We start from the raw sequence: 19500 nt of genomic DNA on the forward strand, positions 1-19500 counted from the left end.
ATGGCAAAATACAGTTGCCAGTCTTGTTTAGAGTGATAAATATGGCAAAATACAGTTGTCAGTCTTGTTTGGAGTGATAAATATGGCAAAATACAGTTGTAAGTCTTGTTTAGAGAGATAAATATGGCAAAATACAGTTGTAAGTCTTGTTTAGAGAGATAAATATGGCAAAATACAGTTGTCAGTCTTGTTTGGAGTGATAAATATGGCAAAATACAGTTGTCAGTCTTGTTTGGAGTGATAAATATGGCAAAATACAGTTGCCAGTCTTGTTTGGAGTGATAAATATGGCAAAATACAGTTGTCAGTCTTGTTTAAAGTGATACATATGGCTAAATACAGTTGTCAGTCTTGTTTAGAGAGATAAATATGGCAAAATACAGTTGCCAGTCTTGTTTAAAGTGATAAATATGGCAAAATACAGTTGTCAGTCTTGTTTGGAGTGATAAATATGGCAAAATACAGTTGTCAGTCTTGTTTGGAGTGATAAATATGGCAAAATACAGTTGTAAGTCTTGTTTAGAGTGATAAATATGGCAAAATACAGTTGCCAGTCTTGTTTGGAGTGATAAATATGGCAAAATACAGTTGCCAGTCTTGTTTAGAGTGATAAATATGGCAAAATACAGTTGTCAGTCTTGTTTGGAGTGATAAATATGGCAAAATACAGTTGTAAGTCTTGTTTAGAGAGATAAATATGGCAAAATACAGTTGTAAGTCTTGTTTAGAGAGATAAATATGGCAAAATACAGTTGTCAGTCTTGTTTGGAGTGATAAATATGGCAAAATACAGTTGTCAGTCTTGTTTGGAGTGATAAATATGGCAAAATACAGTTAAGTCTTGTTTAGAGTGATAAATATGGCAAAATACAGTTGCCAGTCTTGTTTAGAGTGATAAATATGGCAAAATACAGTTAAGTCTTGTTTACAGAGATAAATATGGCAAAATACAGTTGTAAGTCTTGTTTAGAGTGATAAATATGGCAAAATACAGTTGTCAGTCTTGTTTGGAGTTATAAATATGGCAAAATACAGTTGTAAGTCTTGTTTAGAGTGATAAATATGGCAAAATACAGTTAAGTCTTGTTTACAGAGATAAATATGGCAAAATACAGTTGTAAGTCTTGTTTAGAGTGATAAATATGGCAAAATACAGTTAAGTCTTGTTTACAGAGATAAATATGGCAAAATACAGTTGCCAGTCTTGTTTGGAGTGATAAATATGGCAAAATACAGTTGTCAGTCTTGTTTAGAGTGATAAATATGGCGAAATACAGTTGTAAGTCTTGTTTAGAGAGATAAATATGGCAAAATACAGTTGTCAGTCTTGTTTAGAGAGATAAATATGGCAAAATACAGTTGTAAGTCTTGTTTAGAGAGATAAATATGGCAAAATACAGTTGTAAGTCTTGTTTAGAGAGATAAATATGGCAAAATACAGTTGTAAGTCTTGTTTAGAGAGATAAATATGGCAAAATACAGTTGTAAGTCTTGTTTAGAGAGATAAATATGGCAAAATACAGTTGCCAGTCTTGTTTGGAGTGATAAATATGGCAAAATACAGTTGTCAGTCTTGTTTAGAGTGATAAATATGGCGAAATACAGTTGTAAGTCTTGTTTAGAGAGATAAATATGGCAAAATACAGTTGTCAGTCTTGTTTAAAGTGATAAATATGGCAAAATACAGTTGTCAGTCTTGTTTGGAGTGATAAATTTGGCAAAATACAGTTGTCAGTCTTGTTTGGAGTGATAAATATGGCAAAATACAGTTGTAAGTCTTGTTTAGAGTGATAAATATGGCAAAATACAGTTGTCAGTCTTGTTTAGAGTGATAAATATGGCAAAATACAGTTGTAAGTCTTGTTTAGAGAGATAAATATGGCAAAATACAGTTGTCAGTCTTGTTTAGAGAGATAAATATGGCAAAATACAGTTGTCAGTCTTGTTTAGAGAGATAAATATGGCAAAATACAGTTGTAAGTCTTGTTTAGAGAGATAAATATGGCAAAATACAGTTGTCAGTCTTGTTTGGAGTGATAAATATGGCAAAATACAGTTGTAAGTCTTGTTTAGAGAGATAAATATGGCAAAATACAGTTGTCAGTCTTGTTTGGAGTGATAAATATGGCAAAATACAGTGGTCAGTCTTGTTTGGAGTGATAAATATGGCAAAATACAGTTGTCAGTCTTGTTTGGAGTGATAAATATGGCAAAATACAGTTGTCAGTCTTGTTTAGAGAGATAAATATGGCAAAATACAGTTGTAAGTCTTGTTTAGAGAGATAAATATGGCAAAATACAGTTGTCAGTCTTGTTTAAAGTGATAAATATGGCAAAATACAGTTGTCAGTCTTGTTTGGAGTGATAAATATGGCAAAATACAGTTGTCAGTCTTGTTTGGAGTGATAAATATGGCAAAATACAGTTGTCAGTCTTGTTTGGAGTGATAAATATGGCAAAATACAGTTGTAAGTCTTGTTTAGAGAGATAAATATGGCAAAATACAGTTGTCAGTCTTGTTTAAAGTGATAAATATGGCAAAATACAGTTGTCAGTCTTGTTTAGAGAGATAAATATGGCAAAATACAGTTGTAAGTCTTGTTTAGAGAGATAAATATGGCAAAATACAGTTGTCAGTCTTGTTTAAAGTGATAAATATGGCAAAATACAGTTGTAAGTCTTGTTTAGAGTGATAAATATGGCAAAATACAGTTGTCAGTCTTGTTTAGAGAGATAAATATGGCAAAATACAGTTGTCAGTCTTGTTTAAAGTGATAAATATGGCAAAATACAGTTGTAAGTCTTGTTTAGAGTGATAAATATGGCAAAATACAGTTGTCAGTCTTGTTTAGAGAGATAAATATGGCAAAATACAGTTGTAAGTCTTGTTTAGAGAGATAAATATGGCAAAATACAGTTGTCAGTCTTGTTTAAAGTGATAAATATGGCAAAATACAGTTGTCAGTCTTGTTTGGAGTGATAAATATGGCAAAATACAGTTGTCAGTCTTGTTTGGAGTGATAAATATGGCAAAATACAGTTGTAAGTCTTGTTTACAGAGATAAATATGGCAAAATACAGTTGTCAGTCTTGTTTAGAGTGATAAATATGGCTAAATACAGTTGTCAGTCTTGTTTAGAGAGATAAATATGGCAAAATACAGTTGCCAGTCTTGTTTAAAGTGATAAATATGGCAAAATACAGTTGTCAGTCTAGTTTGGAGTGATAAATATGGCAAAATACAGTTGTCAGTCTTGTTTGGAGTGATAAATATGGCAAAATACAGTTGTCAGTCTTGTTTGGAGTGATAAATATGGCAAAATACAGTTGTCAGTCTTGTTTGGAGTGATAAATATGGCAAAATACAGTGGTCAGTCTTGTTTGGAGTGATAAATATGGCAAAATACAGTTGTCAGTCTTGTTTGGAGTGATAAATATGGCAAAATACAGTTGTCAGTCTTGTTTAGAGAGATAAATATGGCAAAATACAGTTGTAAGTCTTGTTTAGAGAGATAAATATGGCAAAATACAGTTGTCAGTCTTGTTTAAAGTGATAAATATGGCAAAATACAGTTGTCAGTCTTGTTTGGAGTGATAAATATGGCAAAATACAGTTGTCAGTCTTGTTTGGAGTGATAAATATGGCAAAATACAGTTGTCAGTCTTGTTTGGAGTGATAAATATGGCAAAATACAGTTGTAAGTCTTGTTTAGAGAGATAAATATGGCAAAATACAGTTGTCAGTCTTGTTTAAAGTGATAAATATGGCAAAATACAGTTGTCAGTCTTGTTTAGAGAGATAAATATGGCAAAATACAGTTGTAAGTCTTGTTTAGAGAGATAAATATGGCAAAATACAGTTGTCAGTCTTGTTTAAAGTGATAAATATGGCAAAATACAGTTGTAAGTCTTGTTTAGAGTGATAAATATGGCAAAATACAGTTGTCAGTCTTGTTTAGAGAGATAAATATGGCAAAATACAGTTGTCAGTCTTGTTTAAAGTGATAAATATGGCAAAATACAGTTGTAAGTCTTGTTTAGAGTGATAAATATGGCAAAATACAGTTGTCAGTCTTGTTTAGAGAGATAAATATGGCAAAATACAGTTGTAAGTCTTGTTTAGAGAGATAAATATGGCAAAATACAGTTGTCAGTCTTGTTTAAAGTGATAAATATGGCAAAATACAGTTGTCAGTCTTGTTTGGAGTGATAAATATGGCAAAATACAGTTGTCAGTCTTGTTTGGAGTGATAAATATGGCAAAATACAGTTGTAAGTCTTGTTTACAGAGATAAATATGGCAAAATACAGTTGTCAGTCTTGTTTAGAGTGATAAATATGGCTAAATACAGTTGTCAGTCTTGTTTAGAGAGATAAATATGGCAAAATACAGTTGCCAGTCTTGTTTAAAGTGATAAATATGGCAAAATACAGTTGTCAGTCTAGTTTGGAGTGATAAATATGGCAAAATACAGTTGTCAGTCTTGTTTGGAGTGATAAATATGGCAAAATACAGTTGTCAGTCTTGTTTGGAGTGATAAATATGGCAAAATACAGTTGTCAGTCTTGTTTGGAGTGATAAATATGGCAAAATACAGTTGTAAGTCTTGTTTACAGAGATAAATATGGCAAAATACAGTTGTAAGTCTTGTTTAGAGTGATAAATATGGCAAAATACAGTTGTAAGTCTTGTTTAGAGTGATAAATATGGCGAAATACAGTTGTAAGTCTTGTTTAGAGTGATAAATATGGCAAAATACAGTTGTAAGTCTTGTTTAGAGAGATAAATATGGCAAAATACAGTTGTCAGTCTTGTTTAGAGAGATAAATATGGCAAAATACAGTTGTAAGTCTTGTTTAGAGAGATAAATATGGCAAAATACAGTTGTAAGTCTTGTTTAGAGAGATAAATATGGCAAAATACAGTTGTCAGTCTTGTTTAGAGAGATAAATATGGCAAAATACAGTTGTTAGTCTTGTTTAGAGAGATAAATATGGCAAAATACAGTTGTAAGTCTTGTTTAGAGAGATAAATATGGCAAAATACAGTTGTTAGTCTTGTTTAGAGAGATAAATATGGCAAAATACAGTTGTTAGTCTTGTTTAGAGAGATAAATATGGCAAAATACAGTTCACAAAGTGAACCGAATACATTATTCAATACGCTTCTGTCTGCTCTCATATGCACAGGACAATTTGAGAGTCACACCTGTTGATAAATACTGTTGTCAATCCCAAACATTGTGTTAAGTTGTGAATGTAGCCAAACACATTAATTCTTTCTCAGGGACAAACTTGTATGCATGTATATGCAAAATCCCGCTGTCTTTCTGTCTTTTTATCACACAATCAGACTTGCAAGCAAAAATATCCACTGGAAGCTGAATAGATAGGCTGCGATGGATCACATGACACGAGAAAAGCACAAAAAGCAATATTTCTTATCCTCAGCTTGGGTAGACACTGTAGTACTGTGATAATCCTACTGCTGACTGCTGCAAGAAGAGGTCAAACTACACACAACCCCCTTTGAGACAGTCATCATTTTTGCAGTGCTAAAGCCCCTATCTCCCCTTCTTAACTATGTTATCCTGTCAAAAGTGCTTGCCATATCAGTGTGCTGATGCTTGTACTGATTATTCTAGTCTAGTCAAGTGTTTTAAGTTCATAAATGTAAGTGAGCTGTCAATGTCCATCTCCTCCTGCAGGTTTTGTTAATTGTAGTTATCCAAACATAGGTTGCAGGATTAGCAGTAAGTTCCCCAAAGTATTATATTAATAGTTCAGTACCTGATTTAAACATATGATGATCGAATGTTTCCATATTTGTGGATTTTAATTTATTAGGTTTTGTAAGTGTCACTGTAAATGGATGGTTTTACATGATAGATCTGGCCTCGGGGAAGCGCTGAGGAATGTAAGTGGAGGTTGGATGAATTAGAGGATTAGAGCACCTGATGAATTCAAGGACTCTTTATCCCCCAGCAACACCAAATTCTCTCCACCTTTTCTATCCAGCTCACCCTTTTTTTTTTTCTTGAGGAGTAAAATTGGGGAGAAAATCAAAAAAATATACTGTACACTTCTAATTTGTATAAGCACTGAGTGTACACTTCTAGGATATCAGGTTGATGTGTGAGATGTGTATAAGATCAAATGTGTCCTGTTATATGACTTATTTTCTATCCCATTTCTCAGAGAGACAGAGCTTATGCTTATACAGTATATTGGCTACCGTTCAAAAGCAAAACAGTAGATTGTTGTTGTTTTTTACGTAAAGATATTTATATTGTTAGAAAAGATTTAAAGTACAGTAAAAGTAAATGCTTTTCTTTTGAAATTTCTATTCATCAAAGAATCCTGAGAGAAAAAAAGTATCAGCGTTTCCACAAAAATATAAAGCAGCACAACTGTTTTCAACATTGATATTAAGAAATGTTTCTTGAGAATGAAATCAGTATATTAGAATGATTTCTGAAGAATCATGTGACACTGAAGACTGACGGATGGACGGAAAGACCGATAGCAACTACAAAACACAACTTTTGCTGGCTGTTTGAGCAAATTAGATTTTTTTTAACCTAATTCTCTTCTTTTAGATACGGGAGAAAAACGGTGTGAATGAGAAAGCCAAAGCCAAGAAGTGGTTGACTACTGTATATCTGTTGTGCAGGTCAATGCTTGTCCTCCGTACAGACTTGCGGTCTGATTAAGCCCCTAAACCATTCAGTTTCTCAGCTTCAACTCACTTTACTTTCTCTCTCTGTTCATGAATGTTTATCAGAGATTTCTTTTTTGACTGATTGTTGATCAGTTGCAGAGCCTCATGTTGAAGTGATGAGGGACTCTATGGAAAAATCACTCCACAAACAAAGGGAACACAGGAAGGCATTTCAATAGGGCCTAATTATATGTGTACATGCATGTGTGTATGTGCGGGAGTCCATGCATTATGGCATGTGTATGTGTGTGTGTGCAATTGTCTACTGGAGCTCAAAGGAAGTGTGAAAGTCAAATCCAAAAGGGGTCCAAAAGTCCACTTATTAAACTAGTGAGCTAGAAATAGAATTTCATTGTTTTATAATATTTTGCCTATATTCCTTATCTATTTATTATAATATTTGTATTTTTTAAGACTTATGATTAGATTAGTGCCTTGCAAAAGAATTCATACCCCTTCATTTTTTTTCACATTTTGTACCCTATGTTAAACTACTTTAAATTACTTTTTTTTTTCCACATCAATCTACACTCCATACACCATAATGACAAAGCAAAAAAAACAGATTTGTGACAACATTGCAAAAAAAAATTAAATGAAAAACTGAAATGAGTACATTGTAAGTACATATTAATTATTTGTACGTATTATGTAACCCGAAGGTATTATTTTCAACCATAGATAAGGTACTGAGTCCTTGTATTAATTATTTTCCTTCCCCGTCTAAGGATCTGTGTGAGAGTTTTTAAAAATATTTTATTGATAAGGTTGTTCTTATTCCGTCGAATATTGTGCCTGTAGGCAATGTTGTACCCGATATAATGAATCCTTTTCATTGTTTAAGTAAATTTTAATCTATTACATTAGCTCAGTTGGAAAAGATAATAATGCATTTAAAGCCGACTACCTCACCCTATGACGTTCTCCCGTCGCGATTGTTTAAAGAGGTTGTAGATACTATTGGTCCCAGTATATTATTGATTATCAGTAGTAGTTTATTTTATGGAACTGTACCATCAGGGTTTAAGCATGCTGTTATTGAGCCAGTTTAAAAAAAATAAAATTTTTGGATTCACATGATTTTAAACATTTCTCAGACTTATCTCAATTTGGCCCCTACTGATTTATGTATGTGTAAAAGAAAAATTGATTGTCTGTGTTGTGTCCATTGAAGAGCCATGAACACTGAAGCATTTGTTGGAGCTTCTGGCTTATTGCTAATTGCTATTGGCTATTGTCATGTTAAGTGCCTATCTCTAAAATCACTCCAACCTTAATGGTTGCTGTCAAAAATAGAACAGTTACATAAACCTGGGCTGTCCGCCCTCATGTCGGAACATTGCCTCACAAAAAGATTTGTGCTTGAATGATGCCAGCAAAGAAATGTTGACATTTTTCTGCCAATCAACCATCAAAGACCAGGCCTGTTTGGCTCTCGTGTGCTATCTTTGTCCTGTAAAGCTTTGTTGAACTGTTGACACACAAATGCACTTATGAACTCAATTTATTTGAAACGATGTAAAATAAAGTAAAAACAGTTATATTTTGAAACATATTCTTAAATATATTATTCATATCATATAAGTGTACTTACATTGCACACGACTGAGCAATTACTGAGCACACTTTTAAATTAACTTGAGCTTCCTTACGAATGCATGTCTTTATTCTCTTTACTTGACTAGTATCGTAAAAAATACAATAGCTCATATTTCAGTATGATAGACATGTTTTATGGGAGTATGTGAATCCTTATCTTCGAAGTGTTTAAATGGATGCACAACTGATGTGTGTTGATCTACACCCTGGCTTCTGTATTTCTCAATATAACCACATACACATATAAACACACAGTGTCATCGAGAGGTCATTTGTATGCTCTGGCACCCACATTTCTCTCCGCAAACCCTTCGTGCTCCACCTCCCTCATTAAAGATATCTATTAGATAGAGAATGGCAGGAGCTTATTGGCTGTACACATCCTCTCAGTCTCAGTCACTCAACTTTTGAAGCCATGCTACCTGTGAAGAAGGGACGGATGCATTGGCAAGGCTAATATAACAATGGCTCTACACATTCTTACACAAGCTCGAGTGGACTATTCTCAGGTGAATAGTACACTGATATAAGACTCCTCTATGGCTCATTAACTGCAATCTGAGGAAGACACATATCACAGAGAGATCATGAACCACGCTCTGATCCATCTGAAGAGACGTCTTCAGATGTATTGCAGCATTCTTTATCAGTGCAATCTACCCAGTTGCTAGAATTATGGGGTGTAAAAAGTAGAGAGAGATATATTTAAGTTACCGTGTCAAAATTGTACTGAACTCAAGTGTCAAGCCAGCTTTGTGAGGTTTTTCTCTTTTTATATATATAATTCTGACTTTATAACTCGCACTTGTGAGTTTATCTCATAAGTGCAAGAAATAAACTCAGAACTGTGAGATATAACTCGTAATTCTGACTTTTTTACTTGCAATTGCGAGTTTATTTCTTGTGAGATATAAACTTGTAATTGTGAGGGGAAAAAATGTGAATTGTGAGATAAAAAGTCGCAATTGCCTTTTTTATTCTTTATTCCGTGGCGGAAACAAACTTCCATAATAAAATGCATAAATGTAAATGCTTCCACAAGAAGCAGTCTATTAGTCTATTAGACTTTGCAAGGCTCTAGGACACGCCAGGTGGTAAACTGAAGGGTCTATCCTAACTGACATTGTTAAACTTTAAATTCAGTAGCAAGTGATTTTATAGTTGTTTGACTTTAGGTGTGGTGTGCAGGTAGTATATAGGTTGGATATAGACTGAACACCAGCCATGTGAAGTTAGTTTGTCTTCAATGATGGTTAGAATTATTGTTTTAGGTAAATGTTGTAACTGTTGCAATCTGTTCAAAAGATGAATGGCCATAGCTGAGGCATTTTTCATAGAAATATATTTAGTCATGCTAAGCTGAAAATATGTATTTTTAAGGGCTAAATGGATTTAAAATGGAGTAAAAATATATTATTTACGTCCTTGTCGGTGCATCAGTGTCTTTGTGGACCACAATGGAGTCGTTTCATTCGTGGGATTGACTTGAGCATGCAGTCAGCAGGCTCGACTGGGTCTTTTTCTGTATTGTTAGTTCTTGTCTTTATTTTGCTCTGACACACTGAGAAAACAGGATTTATCAGGCATGACAATCAGATTAGTTCCTCTGAACATTCCAGCATGATTTCAGGTTCCAGCTAGTTTGTTCAGGTGTATGTACTGTAACACACATACATATGTGTACATAAAGAGGAATACTCTGGTGTCCCGCATATACTGTACATGTATGTTGTGAGATATGCAAATCACTTCACATATTTTGATCATCAGCAAACCTGTAATAGTGCAGATTTGACCATCTGAAACTATGCAGTCAGTGCTCTTATTCACTTGACTGACATGTTCGGCATGTCTCAAATGACATGTCAAACTGTCATGTGACCGCCATTCAGTGTATTTAATGTTTCTACATGTTTGAAACGTCCTTTGACACTGAATGCCCTCAGCCAGATTCCAGTGACTGTGTCCTGGCTGACATGTACTAGGGTCTCATCCTTTAACCTTTAAAATGGCATTACAAAATCTATACCCCTCTCTATGTGTAGTTTGTTTCCACTCTGCAGCACGGAGCACAAACTTCCCCCTGTGCAAAACAAACTACCTGCGCCGGGACAAGTCTCTGCAATCGCTGCGATTCAGATATCATCATTGTGTGCTTGGCACATCTCTAGAGTCTACTGTAACACTCGGCAGAGTTATCATGTCCTCTGGCTTGTTACGTACAGAAATCAGCAAATAAGAATGATTTCTTGTGACATGAGTAATGACTGCTCAAAATTCAGTTTAGTCATTACAGGAATAATTAAAATTTTGAAATATATTAATAGAAAACTGTTATTTTAACTTATAGTATTTCACAGAATTAGTTTTTACTACATTTTTGGTCAAATAAATGCAGCTTTTGTAAGGAGCATAAGTGTCAAAATCATTAAACAGTTTTACAGACACCAAAGTTTTCAACAGTATTGTCCATGTTCATGAATGGTTAAAGTAAATGAAAGTATGGGGATGAATTTCCATTCAAATTTTAAATAATCATAATAATTCCCATTTTCAGTGGTGATGGTTGTTTGATTCTCATTATTGTAACAGCATTTTTTCTGTTTTGCAAGAAATTAGTTAAATTATATTCTGCATTACAGAAATTAGAACTTTTTGCATTATCTAATGTGAATTGGGGAGATATATGATTAAATTAGCTAATATAATAGATATCAGCCATACCATGCTAACTTGTTGGGAAGTGGAATAAATAATGCTCCCAGTTTGGCTAAATTTTAGCAATGGGGAAAAAGGTGGTCAAATGGGGGACCCTTGAACTTGGACCTCAATATATCAGAATGAATATATGTTGTGGTGATCCCCAAGAATCTCCCCTTTACAGACTCCCTTTTTTTTTTTGCATGCCGTATTTATGCATTTATGTGAAATCCCTGCAGAATTAAATGCACACCTCGACTCTCCTGTTTTGACCAAAACTGTAAGTCGGTAGCTCCACAGTGTCATTACTCGTGGTCAGGCTGCTATAGAGAAACCTTTAGTCGCTCATGCCAATGCCAGATGTCGATTTCAGTGGTGCCAGGTGAGGAAATCTTGGGCTAAGGAAAATTTGAAACATGTATTGTTCTCTGATGAGTCTACCTTCTATGTGTTTCCCACATCCGGGAGAGTTACAGTTAAGCCCCAAAGAAGATAACTTCTTTGAAGTAAAAGAAGCTTGGGGAAGAAGCTTACTTCTTCTTGTTGTATTATTTTAATTTAATACTGTGAAGCTGCTTTGATACAATCTGTATTGTGAAAAGCGCTATACAAATATACTTGACTTGACTTGACTTGACTTGACTTGACTTGACTTGACTTGACTTACCATCCTGGCAGTTGCATGCCGAGAGTGAATCACAGGGGTGGATCAGTGATGGTTTGGGCTGCAACATCATGGCATTCCCTATTGTGCTTGTTGGGCGCATCACCACCAAGGACTACCAAACCATAATGGAGGACTATGTCCACCTAATGGTTCAAACACGGGGTGCCGTGTATCAGCATGATAATGCACCAATACACACAGCAAGACTTGTGACAGAATGGTTCAACATGAAAGTGAAGTTGAACATCTCCCATGCCCTGCACAGTCACCAGATCTAAATATTTTTGAGTCACTTTGGGGTATTTTGGAGGAACCAGTCAGAAAACATTTTCCTCCACCAGCATCACCTAGTAACCTGGCCACTGCTCTGAAAGAGGAATGGCTCAAAATCCCTCTGGTCACTGTGCAGGACTTGTATCTGTCATTCTCAGATTAATTGATGCTGTATTGGCCTCAAAAAGATAGCATGTCTCCGCCCTCCTACGTACTTCCTCTCAATTTTCATTTTCCTTCAGTACTCCGTCTGGGTTTGCGGTATATTCTTGGGTTTTCTCCGTCAAATTTTTACTGGTCCAATCAGCGAACAGAGGGAGTGGCTGAGAACGATGTCGTTGAGGTCGTGCGCTAGTTTGAGTTGTAGGGTTACGTCACGACCAAACGTTAGCGATTGATTATGGCAGATCCAGAGTGGCTCTGGGCAGATCCAATAGTTTTAAACTTCAACAGAGTACCCGCCTTCAAGGAAGTTAACGCTTGTCGATGGAGGGTGGCCAGACGCTCTGCACAAATGAAATGTACGAGAGTCTGGTAGGACCAGGCTATCAAGTTTCATTGTCCAACCCGTGTGTGTGTGTGTGTGTGTGTGTGTGTGTGTGTGTGTGTGTGTGTGTGTGTGTGTGTGTGTGTGTGTGTGTGTGTGTGTGTGTGTGTGTGTGTGTGTGTGTGTGTGTGTGTGTGTGTGTAAATGAGGGCTCAGAATGTTGATGTGCATGTTGTGAAGGGGCAGCTTTTAACAGTTCACCTGAGGCTGCTGTCATATTTACCTACACAAATGTTCTGCCCTGAACACTCCCAACACCTAGACTTATATGCAGCCATCTCAGGAATGGAGCAGAGAGCAGCTTGAGCTATAAATGCGGCCCAGTGCTATATATTATTGTTGTAAAGGTCTACAGAAAGGTCAGGCCCTCAAGGTCCCATAGATCAGTTATCTGCTTACTGTCTTAACAGGCGTGTCGACCCCTTCACACCACCATTTTAAACAGCCTGGCAATTTATAAAAGAGTTTAAACAAAGCATACAAAAAATGTGAAATATGGTCTAATTGTTTTTTTTCACCCCTCCATCACTCCAGAGATCTGAAGCTGGATAACATTCTTTTGGACGCTGAAGGCCACTGTAAACTGGCTGACTTTGGCATGTGCAAAGAGGGCATTCTGAACGGGGTCACGACCACCACCTTCTGCGGGACCCCTGACTACATCGCACCTGAGGTACAACTAGTAAATCATAATAGACAAAACCAGCAGCTGAGGTGTTTGACATTATTTTCAACCTCATTATTGCGTTCTTCTCGTTCAGATCCTGCAGGAGTTGGAGTACGGCCCATCGGTGGATTGGTGGGCTCTGGGTGTCCTCATGTACGAAATGATGGCCGGTCAGCCTCCGTTTGAAGCTGACAACGAGGACGACCTTTTTGAGTCCATCCTCCACGATGACGTGCTTTACCCCGTGTGGCTCAGTAAAGAAGCAGTCAGCATTCTGAAATCTGTAAGCGGCCCATTTCTTGAAATCTATTCATTTGTTTGTGTATGTGGTTTGTGGTTGGCCCATTTATCATTTCTTATTCAACGTCTGTTCAGAATCTTTTCTCTTCCTGCAGTGCATTGAGCTCCACTATATGGTCATGCACCTGGCTGCAAATTCCCTCAGACCTCACCAACCTTCCTCTGTTCATTTTCCTCTCTTTTGTTCCTCATTCATCCCTCTGTTCTGGTACATTTACCTCTGACTTACAAATACACTAATTTTGTGGAATATTTAAAAAACTTTGACTGGATTTTATGTGATTGCACCAAAATTTCACGAATTGCCAGGAAAGGCTTTAGCAACATAACCTGAAAGGTGTTGTAAGCTGTTTTAGCCGCTTTGCTAATTTCCACCAGACTGAATTAGACCATTCAAAGCCAAACCGCATGGCCTCTCAGCAAAACCCCGCCCTCCAAAGACATGTCCTCCAACCCGATGTCAGCAAACATGCATAATGATTGACAGGCAGAGAGTGTTTCTGATTGGCTAGGTTTTTGAGTAACACTTTATAATAAGGTTGATACATAGGTATCATGAACTAACAATAAACAAGTTAACAACCATTATTTTTTGTATATACTGTTGCTCACAGTTTATGTTCATTATACACTTTATTGCACACGTTATTATATAACATAACAATTATTTATCATTTTAAATACTATACATAATGGTAAATTATATATATATATATATATATATATATATATATATATATATATATATATATATATATATATATATATATATATATAATTGTATTATATATTTCATATTTATTTTTATATGTTAATTTTTATTTTAATACTGTAATATATATTGTTCAAATGTGGTTATTAAATATGATATAATGTTAAAATGTATTAGTATGTATAAAAATGTTTTAAAATGAATATTATGAAAAAATTATTCGTTGGTAAAATATTATATGAAATTCAGAAATGTTATTAGTTGATGCACCTTATTGTAAAGCGTTACTTTTTTTGTATTTGGCTAAAAAGGTTGTTGTTTCCATTTTTATTTTTCCATTTTTGCTGTTAGAAAGACAATTGTGATTTCTTCAGGACTTTTTTCAGTGATGTCTGCCTTGCATTGCATGTGTGGAATTTCACAAAAATCGTTTACAGCTCCTTACACACACTGTTCATATTTACCACTTTTTTATGAATTATGTAAAATGACATTTATTCCCTTTCCTCAGTTCATGACAAAAAACCCGGGTAAGCGTCTGGGCTGTGTGGTGACCCAGGGGCTGGAGGAAGCCATCAAAGTCCATCCCTTCTTCAGAGAGATCGACTGGGTCCTGCTGGAGCAGAGGAGGGTCAAGCCCCCCTTTAAACCTCGCATTGTAAGCATACATGCTTTCTCATACATTGAACTCAATCCTGTAAGCTCACACATTTCTATAGATCATGACACTTGCAATGGCAAGGTTATGAGTTCGATTCCCAAGGAAAGCAAGGACTGATAGAAATGTTCTTTATATACCTAAGTCACTTTGGATAAAAGTATCTGTGGCTACTCAATTTATGTAAAATGTAAATATAAATCACAAAATGCTTTTTATGACACGGCGTCACAACACGACTTTTTTTTCTGCTAAATGTTCCGATACAGCATGTGCACATTTATCTCTCATGTTCCTCTGTCTTTACTGTCTGTGGTCTAGACTGAAAGTCGGATGCCACAACGGCGCTTCTCGACTTCTGCTTTCCCATGGCGGGGGGAAGGGCTGATGGTGTTGTGTGTATGCGCGCATGTGTATATGTACACAAGTGGGTGCTTTATATCGAAAGGTCACAGAAAGGTTGTGAAAAAACGCGACCGCCACTTGCTCTCTTGCCCTCTGAGTAACTTTTGAGCTGGTGTTCTGTCACCACATAGGCTTACCAGCAACTCTACATTTATATACGCACCTGTGGCTTTTAACTGAAAGTCTACACAATTTCTTAAAACAGCACCTGGGTCAAACTATGATTCTTAAAGAGTTAGTTCACCCAAAAAATACATTTCTGTCATTAATTACTCATTTCAAATAGTCAGTTTGGTCGTTCCAAACCCATAAGACCTTCGTTCAACTTCGGAACACAAATGAAGATATTTTTTATGAAATAAAATTTCTGAACCAGCTATAGGCAATGTCATTGCAACTTTTAAGGCCCATAAAGCTAGTAAAGACATTGTTAAAATAGTCCATGTGACTTCTGTGGTTCAACCTTAATGTTATGAAGCGACGAGAATACTTTTTGTGTGTAAAAAACTAACAAAAATAACAACTTTATTCAACAATTTCTTCTCTTCTACGTCATTCTCCTACGCTGTTTACGTTGTAAATACAGTGCAGTGCTTCTGGGTTCTACGTCAGAATGCTGGCTCATTATTGGCCGACGCTGTTCACGTGAGCATCACGACGCAGGAGTTGGCCAATAACGAGTACGGTTGAACTTTCATTTACAGTATTTGATCTGCTCAATGTATGTGCATAGATCGATGTTGCATGTGAATACAAGCCTAAATTAAAACTGCTCCTTATATAAAGTTACAGTATTTCTTTAGAAAATTTGGATTAAACTGCAATTAATATGGATTATTTTTATGATCTTTTTGAAGCATCAAAGTTTTAGGGGGAATGGACTTTCAATGGAAGGACAGAAAAGTATTATTTGTGTTTCGTAGAACAGAAGTCTTATGGGTTTTGAACGACATGAGGTTGAGTAAATGATAACAGAATAAAAAAAATTGAGTGAGCAATGCCTTTAAAGTTGAACCTCCGAATACCTTCATACAACCATGTATCTATCTCTCTTTTGCTATAGAAAACCAAGCGCGATGTGAATAACTTCGACCAGGACTTCACTCGCGAGGATCCAGTGCTCACGCCAGTTGACGATGCAATCATCAAACAAATCAACCAGGATGAATTCAAGGGCTTCTCCTACTTCGGAGAGGAAGCTTTGTCTTAAAGCCCAACCTGGCATCTGTCAGCTTAAATAGAAGTTAAACACACCCACAAACACTCAAAAACCCACATCGCATCGCAATACATGAACACACAATCCACAGATGCGCTGAAGATGGGGCTCATACCAGACCAGAGCAGAACGGCCAGTCCCCGTGGTTCACTTCCCCTTTACTGCTGTTTTTGCTCTTTTATTTTTCTCTATGTCTCCAAAAAAAGAAAAAAAGTACTGCATATGGATCTCATCCCAGGCCTCAACGAGTTTGACAACCAATCAGAAAACGAATGTTCTCCAGAGCCCAAGAAGGAAGGGTTGGAACGCACTACCTTAAACCAAAATTGACCATACCAATGATTGTACTACCATTTCGGACACTGGTTGGGTTTTGGTAATCCCCTGATGGAAAGGTTGTGCCCTTGAGGAAGAATTTACCCTGCATACGTGACAATGAGACATTCTGTGCTGTGCAGTCAAATGCCTTTTTGTGTATTCAGGTGACATTTTGGGAGCAATTTTATAAAATATACAAAGACATTTGTAGTATATATATATTCCATCACAGTGTTTTCAAGGTTCATTAGGAATGATAACCTGCTGTATATGGGTTGTGTTACGAAGTGTCGGCCTGAGTAGGTGTGTGCATGACATGTATGTGTCTGTGTGCATGTGTTTGCATGAGTGAGAGCTAGAGGCCTTTGCCCTCCTGAAGCTCTACAGGTGTTTTCATGTTGTTTTGCAATTGCTTTTCATTTGTAAAGACTGTGGTGTGTGTGTGTGTGTGTGTGTGCGTGTGTGTGTGCGCGTGTGTGTGTGCGTGCCGTGTCCCACCGCTATGCATAAGATGGTATAGTTGTGGGAAGACAAAAACGTTTTGTACAGAACGTAACATGTACATAGTATTCGCTCCAAAAGCCTGTGAAAGCTTCTTAGAATAGGCAATTGTTTGCATGGTCTTGCAAATTGTGTCGTTATTGAGTAGCATCAGTTTATGGAAAGACAAACATGTTTTTGATATCTATGTGCAATACCCTGAACACATTTCCCCTCAATTCTGTTTGAATTTTTTTTTCTCGTGTGTGCTGATTTTCTCGTGTTCCATAGGTTAGAGCTTCACCAAAGGCTTTCTTGCTCTCTCTCTCTCTCTCTCTCATGCTACTCTCTGCCATTCTCGTGTACATAGTTTTCTGAATTACATAAGCTGTGGAATGTAGTGGAAAATGTGTACGCTATTAATTTATTCAATTTACATGTAGCTACGCTTCCTTTTTGCGTCAACAATTCAATCGTCTATTTTTGTTACTTTATTTCAGGCAATTAAGCCTTGTTACACACCTCCCTAGATCTTTCAAACTATTCAGTCTCGTTTAAAACTTTTGTGAACCCCCTGTATTTGAATCATTTACTTGTGCAATGTGAAAGGCTCTAAAGAAGAGGCGAACTAAACGAAAAGGGTACATTTCAGGCGTACTAATTAAAACCTTCTGGAATGTGATGACTTTTGCTTTAGCAATTCAGTGGCGATCTGAAGATGTGTTTTATTTTTCTTTTAAAAGTGGTTGCTGACTTTATTTCCGTCTGAAGTTTATTTTTGTTTCAAAATGTTCCATTGCTTTTTTTAACCATGTCTGTGGGTTGATTATGGTAGCTAGGTCAATGTTGCCGATTGTCTTTGAAGCCTTTTCTCTCGCAGGCACCTTCCTGTCTGTCGCCCTCACTGTATCATGCCAAATGTCTCGTTCAGCTTTATTTTCTCCCGTCGTTTCCTTTTAAAGTGTAAAGGAGTTAACTTGATGTATAGGATGCATCCATGGTCTGTCTTCAAAGTCAAAACAATAAATAAACTAAGAATTACCTCTTAAAATAAGTGCAAAGATTTCTCTGGCTGAATATTGAATATTTGCGCATACAGTATTAAAATACATAAATGTTTCATATGTATGATAGTTCTGTATTACATACATCTGGTATTGGACTTTAGTTTCTGTATGGTGAAGCTTCATGTGCACAGAGGTATTTCTTTTCTGGATACACTAGCGTTATCTCATTGTAAGCATTTTACTATGTGCCAAATGTACTGTCATCTAAAGGATGTGAATGTTTTGTTTAACCTATTAAACCCTAAGATGTATGAAAAATGCTGTGTTTTGTTGTGATATGTTGAAAGAGTATTATGTGCACACACCCATACCAAGGAAACAGAACATCAAATTGCAAAAGAAAAATATGTGAGTAGAGATTACTTGTAAGTCTAAAACTGTAATAATGTCCTCACAAATATAGTGAAACATAAAAAAATGACATTTTAATATACATTACATTTTTTAATATATATTTTTTGTTGAATGATTCACAAATCAGCCAAGTCATGTGTTGCTTTAAATCTGCTGAAACCAACAGGTTTCTCAGAAGGTTTTGAGTTCAACAATTCTCACCAAAAAACAGTGTCAATGAGATGTTCTCGCTAATATGGTGAAACCAACATGCATATGTGTGTTTTTTTTTCAAATAGGTGTGAGGTAAGCAGTTCAATAGTCATTTAGGCCTGGCAACGCTTGATGCAGACTTTTCAAAATATGTGGCTTTCTCTAACCGTTCTGATACACTCTTAAAAATAAACCATTTTGATACACTCTTAAAAATAAAGGTTCTTTATTGGCATTGATGGTTCCATGGTTCTTTAAATTATTAAAAGGTTCTTCACACAAAGAGTGTGAAAAGTTCTTTATGGGGGCTCAAAATGGTTCTATGTGCTGTGAAACCCACTTCTGGAACATTCATTTTTGAGTGTATGACTGTTTTCCATCAACTACGTGGTTTAAGTCATAACAGGGTTAAAGGGGATCGATTACATGTTTGTTTACATACTGGTAGAAGCCTGTCTTATTAAAAGGGAATGGCTCCAGGACAGAGTTGAACTAAAGTCAAATTTGATCCAATTAAGTCCTACTCCTGGAAAAGACGCTCTACATTATTTTTCCTTGGTCGACGGTCATGTTTGCTTGTTTATCCACGTTTAAAGATTAATATTCAGCCCTGGTGAACTT

The 19500-nt window shown here is 36.1% G+C and overlaps 2 protein-coding genes across 3 annotated transcripts in view; one reads left to right on the forward strand and one right to left on the reverse strand.

Moving 5' to 3' along the window:
• prkcea (protein kinase C, epsilon a) overlaps positions 1-18586 on the forward strand; it is a 69129-nt gene extending 50543 nt beyond the window's left edge. For both annotated transcript variants that reach the window (XM_079850979.1, XM_079850978.1), the window contains exons 12-15: positions 13042-13180; positions 13269-13457; positions 14698-14844; positions 16313-18586. In XM_079850979.1, the coding sequence (XP_079707105.1) occupies positions 13042-13180; positions 13269-13457; positions 14698-14844; positions 16313-16459 (622 nt within the window). In that variant the 3' untranslated portion in view covers positions 16460-18586. The remainder of the gene's footprint in view (positions 1-13041; positions 13181-13268; positions 13458-14697; positions 14845-16312) is intronic.
• LOC307146748 (oxoeicosanoid receptor 1-like) overlaps positions 1-19500 on the reverse strand; it is a 424896-nt gene that overhangs the window by 235464 nt on the left and 169932 nt on the right. The gene's annotated exons all lie outside the window — the stretch shown is intronic.

Source organism: Squalius cephalus, assembly GCF_949319135.1.
Source record: "Squalius cephalus genome assembly, chromosome: 19".
Lineage (NCBI taxonomy): Eukaryota > Metazoa > Chordata > Actinopteri > Cypriniformes > Leuciscidae > Squalius > Squalius cephalus.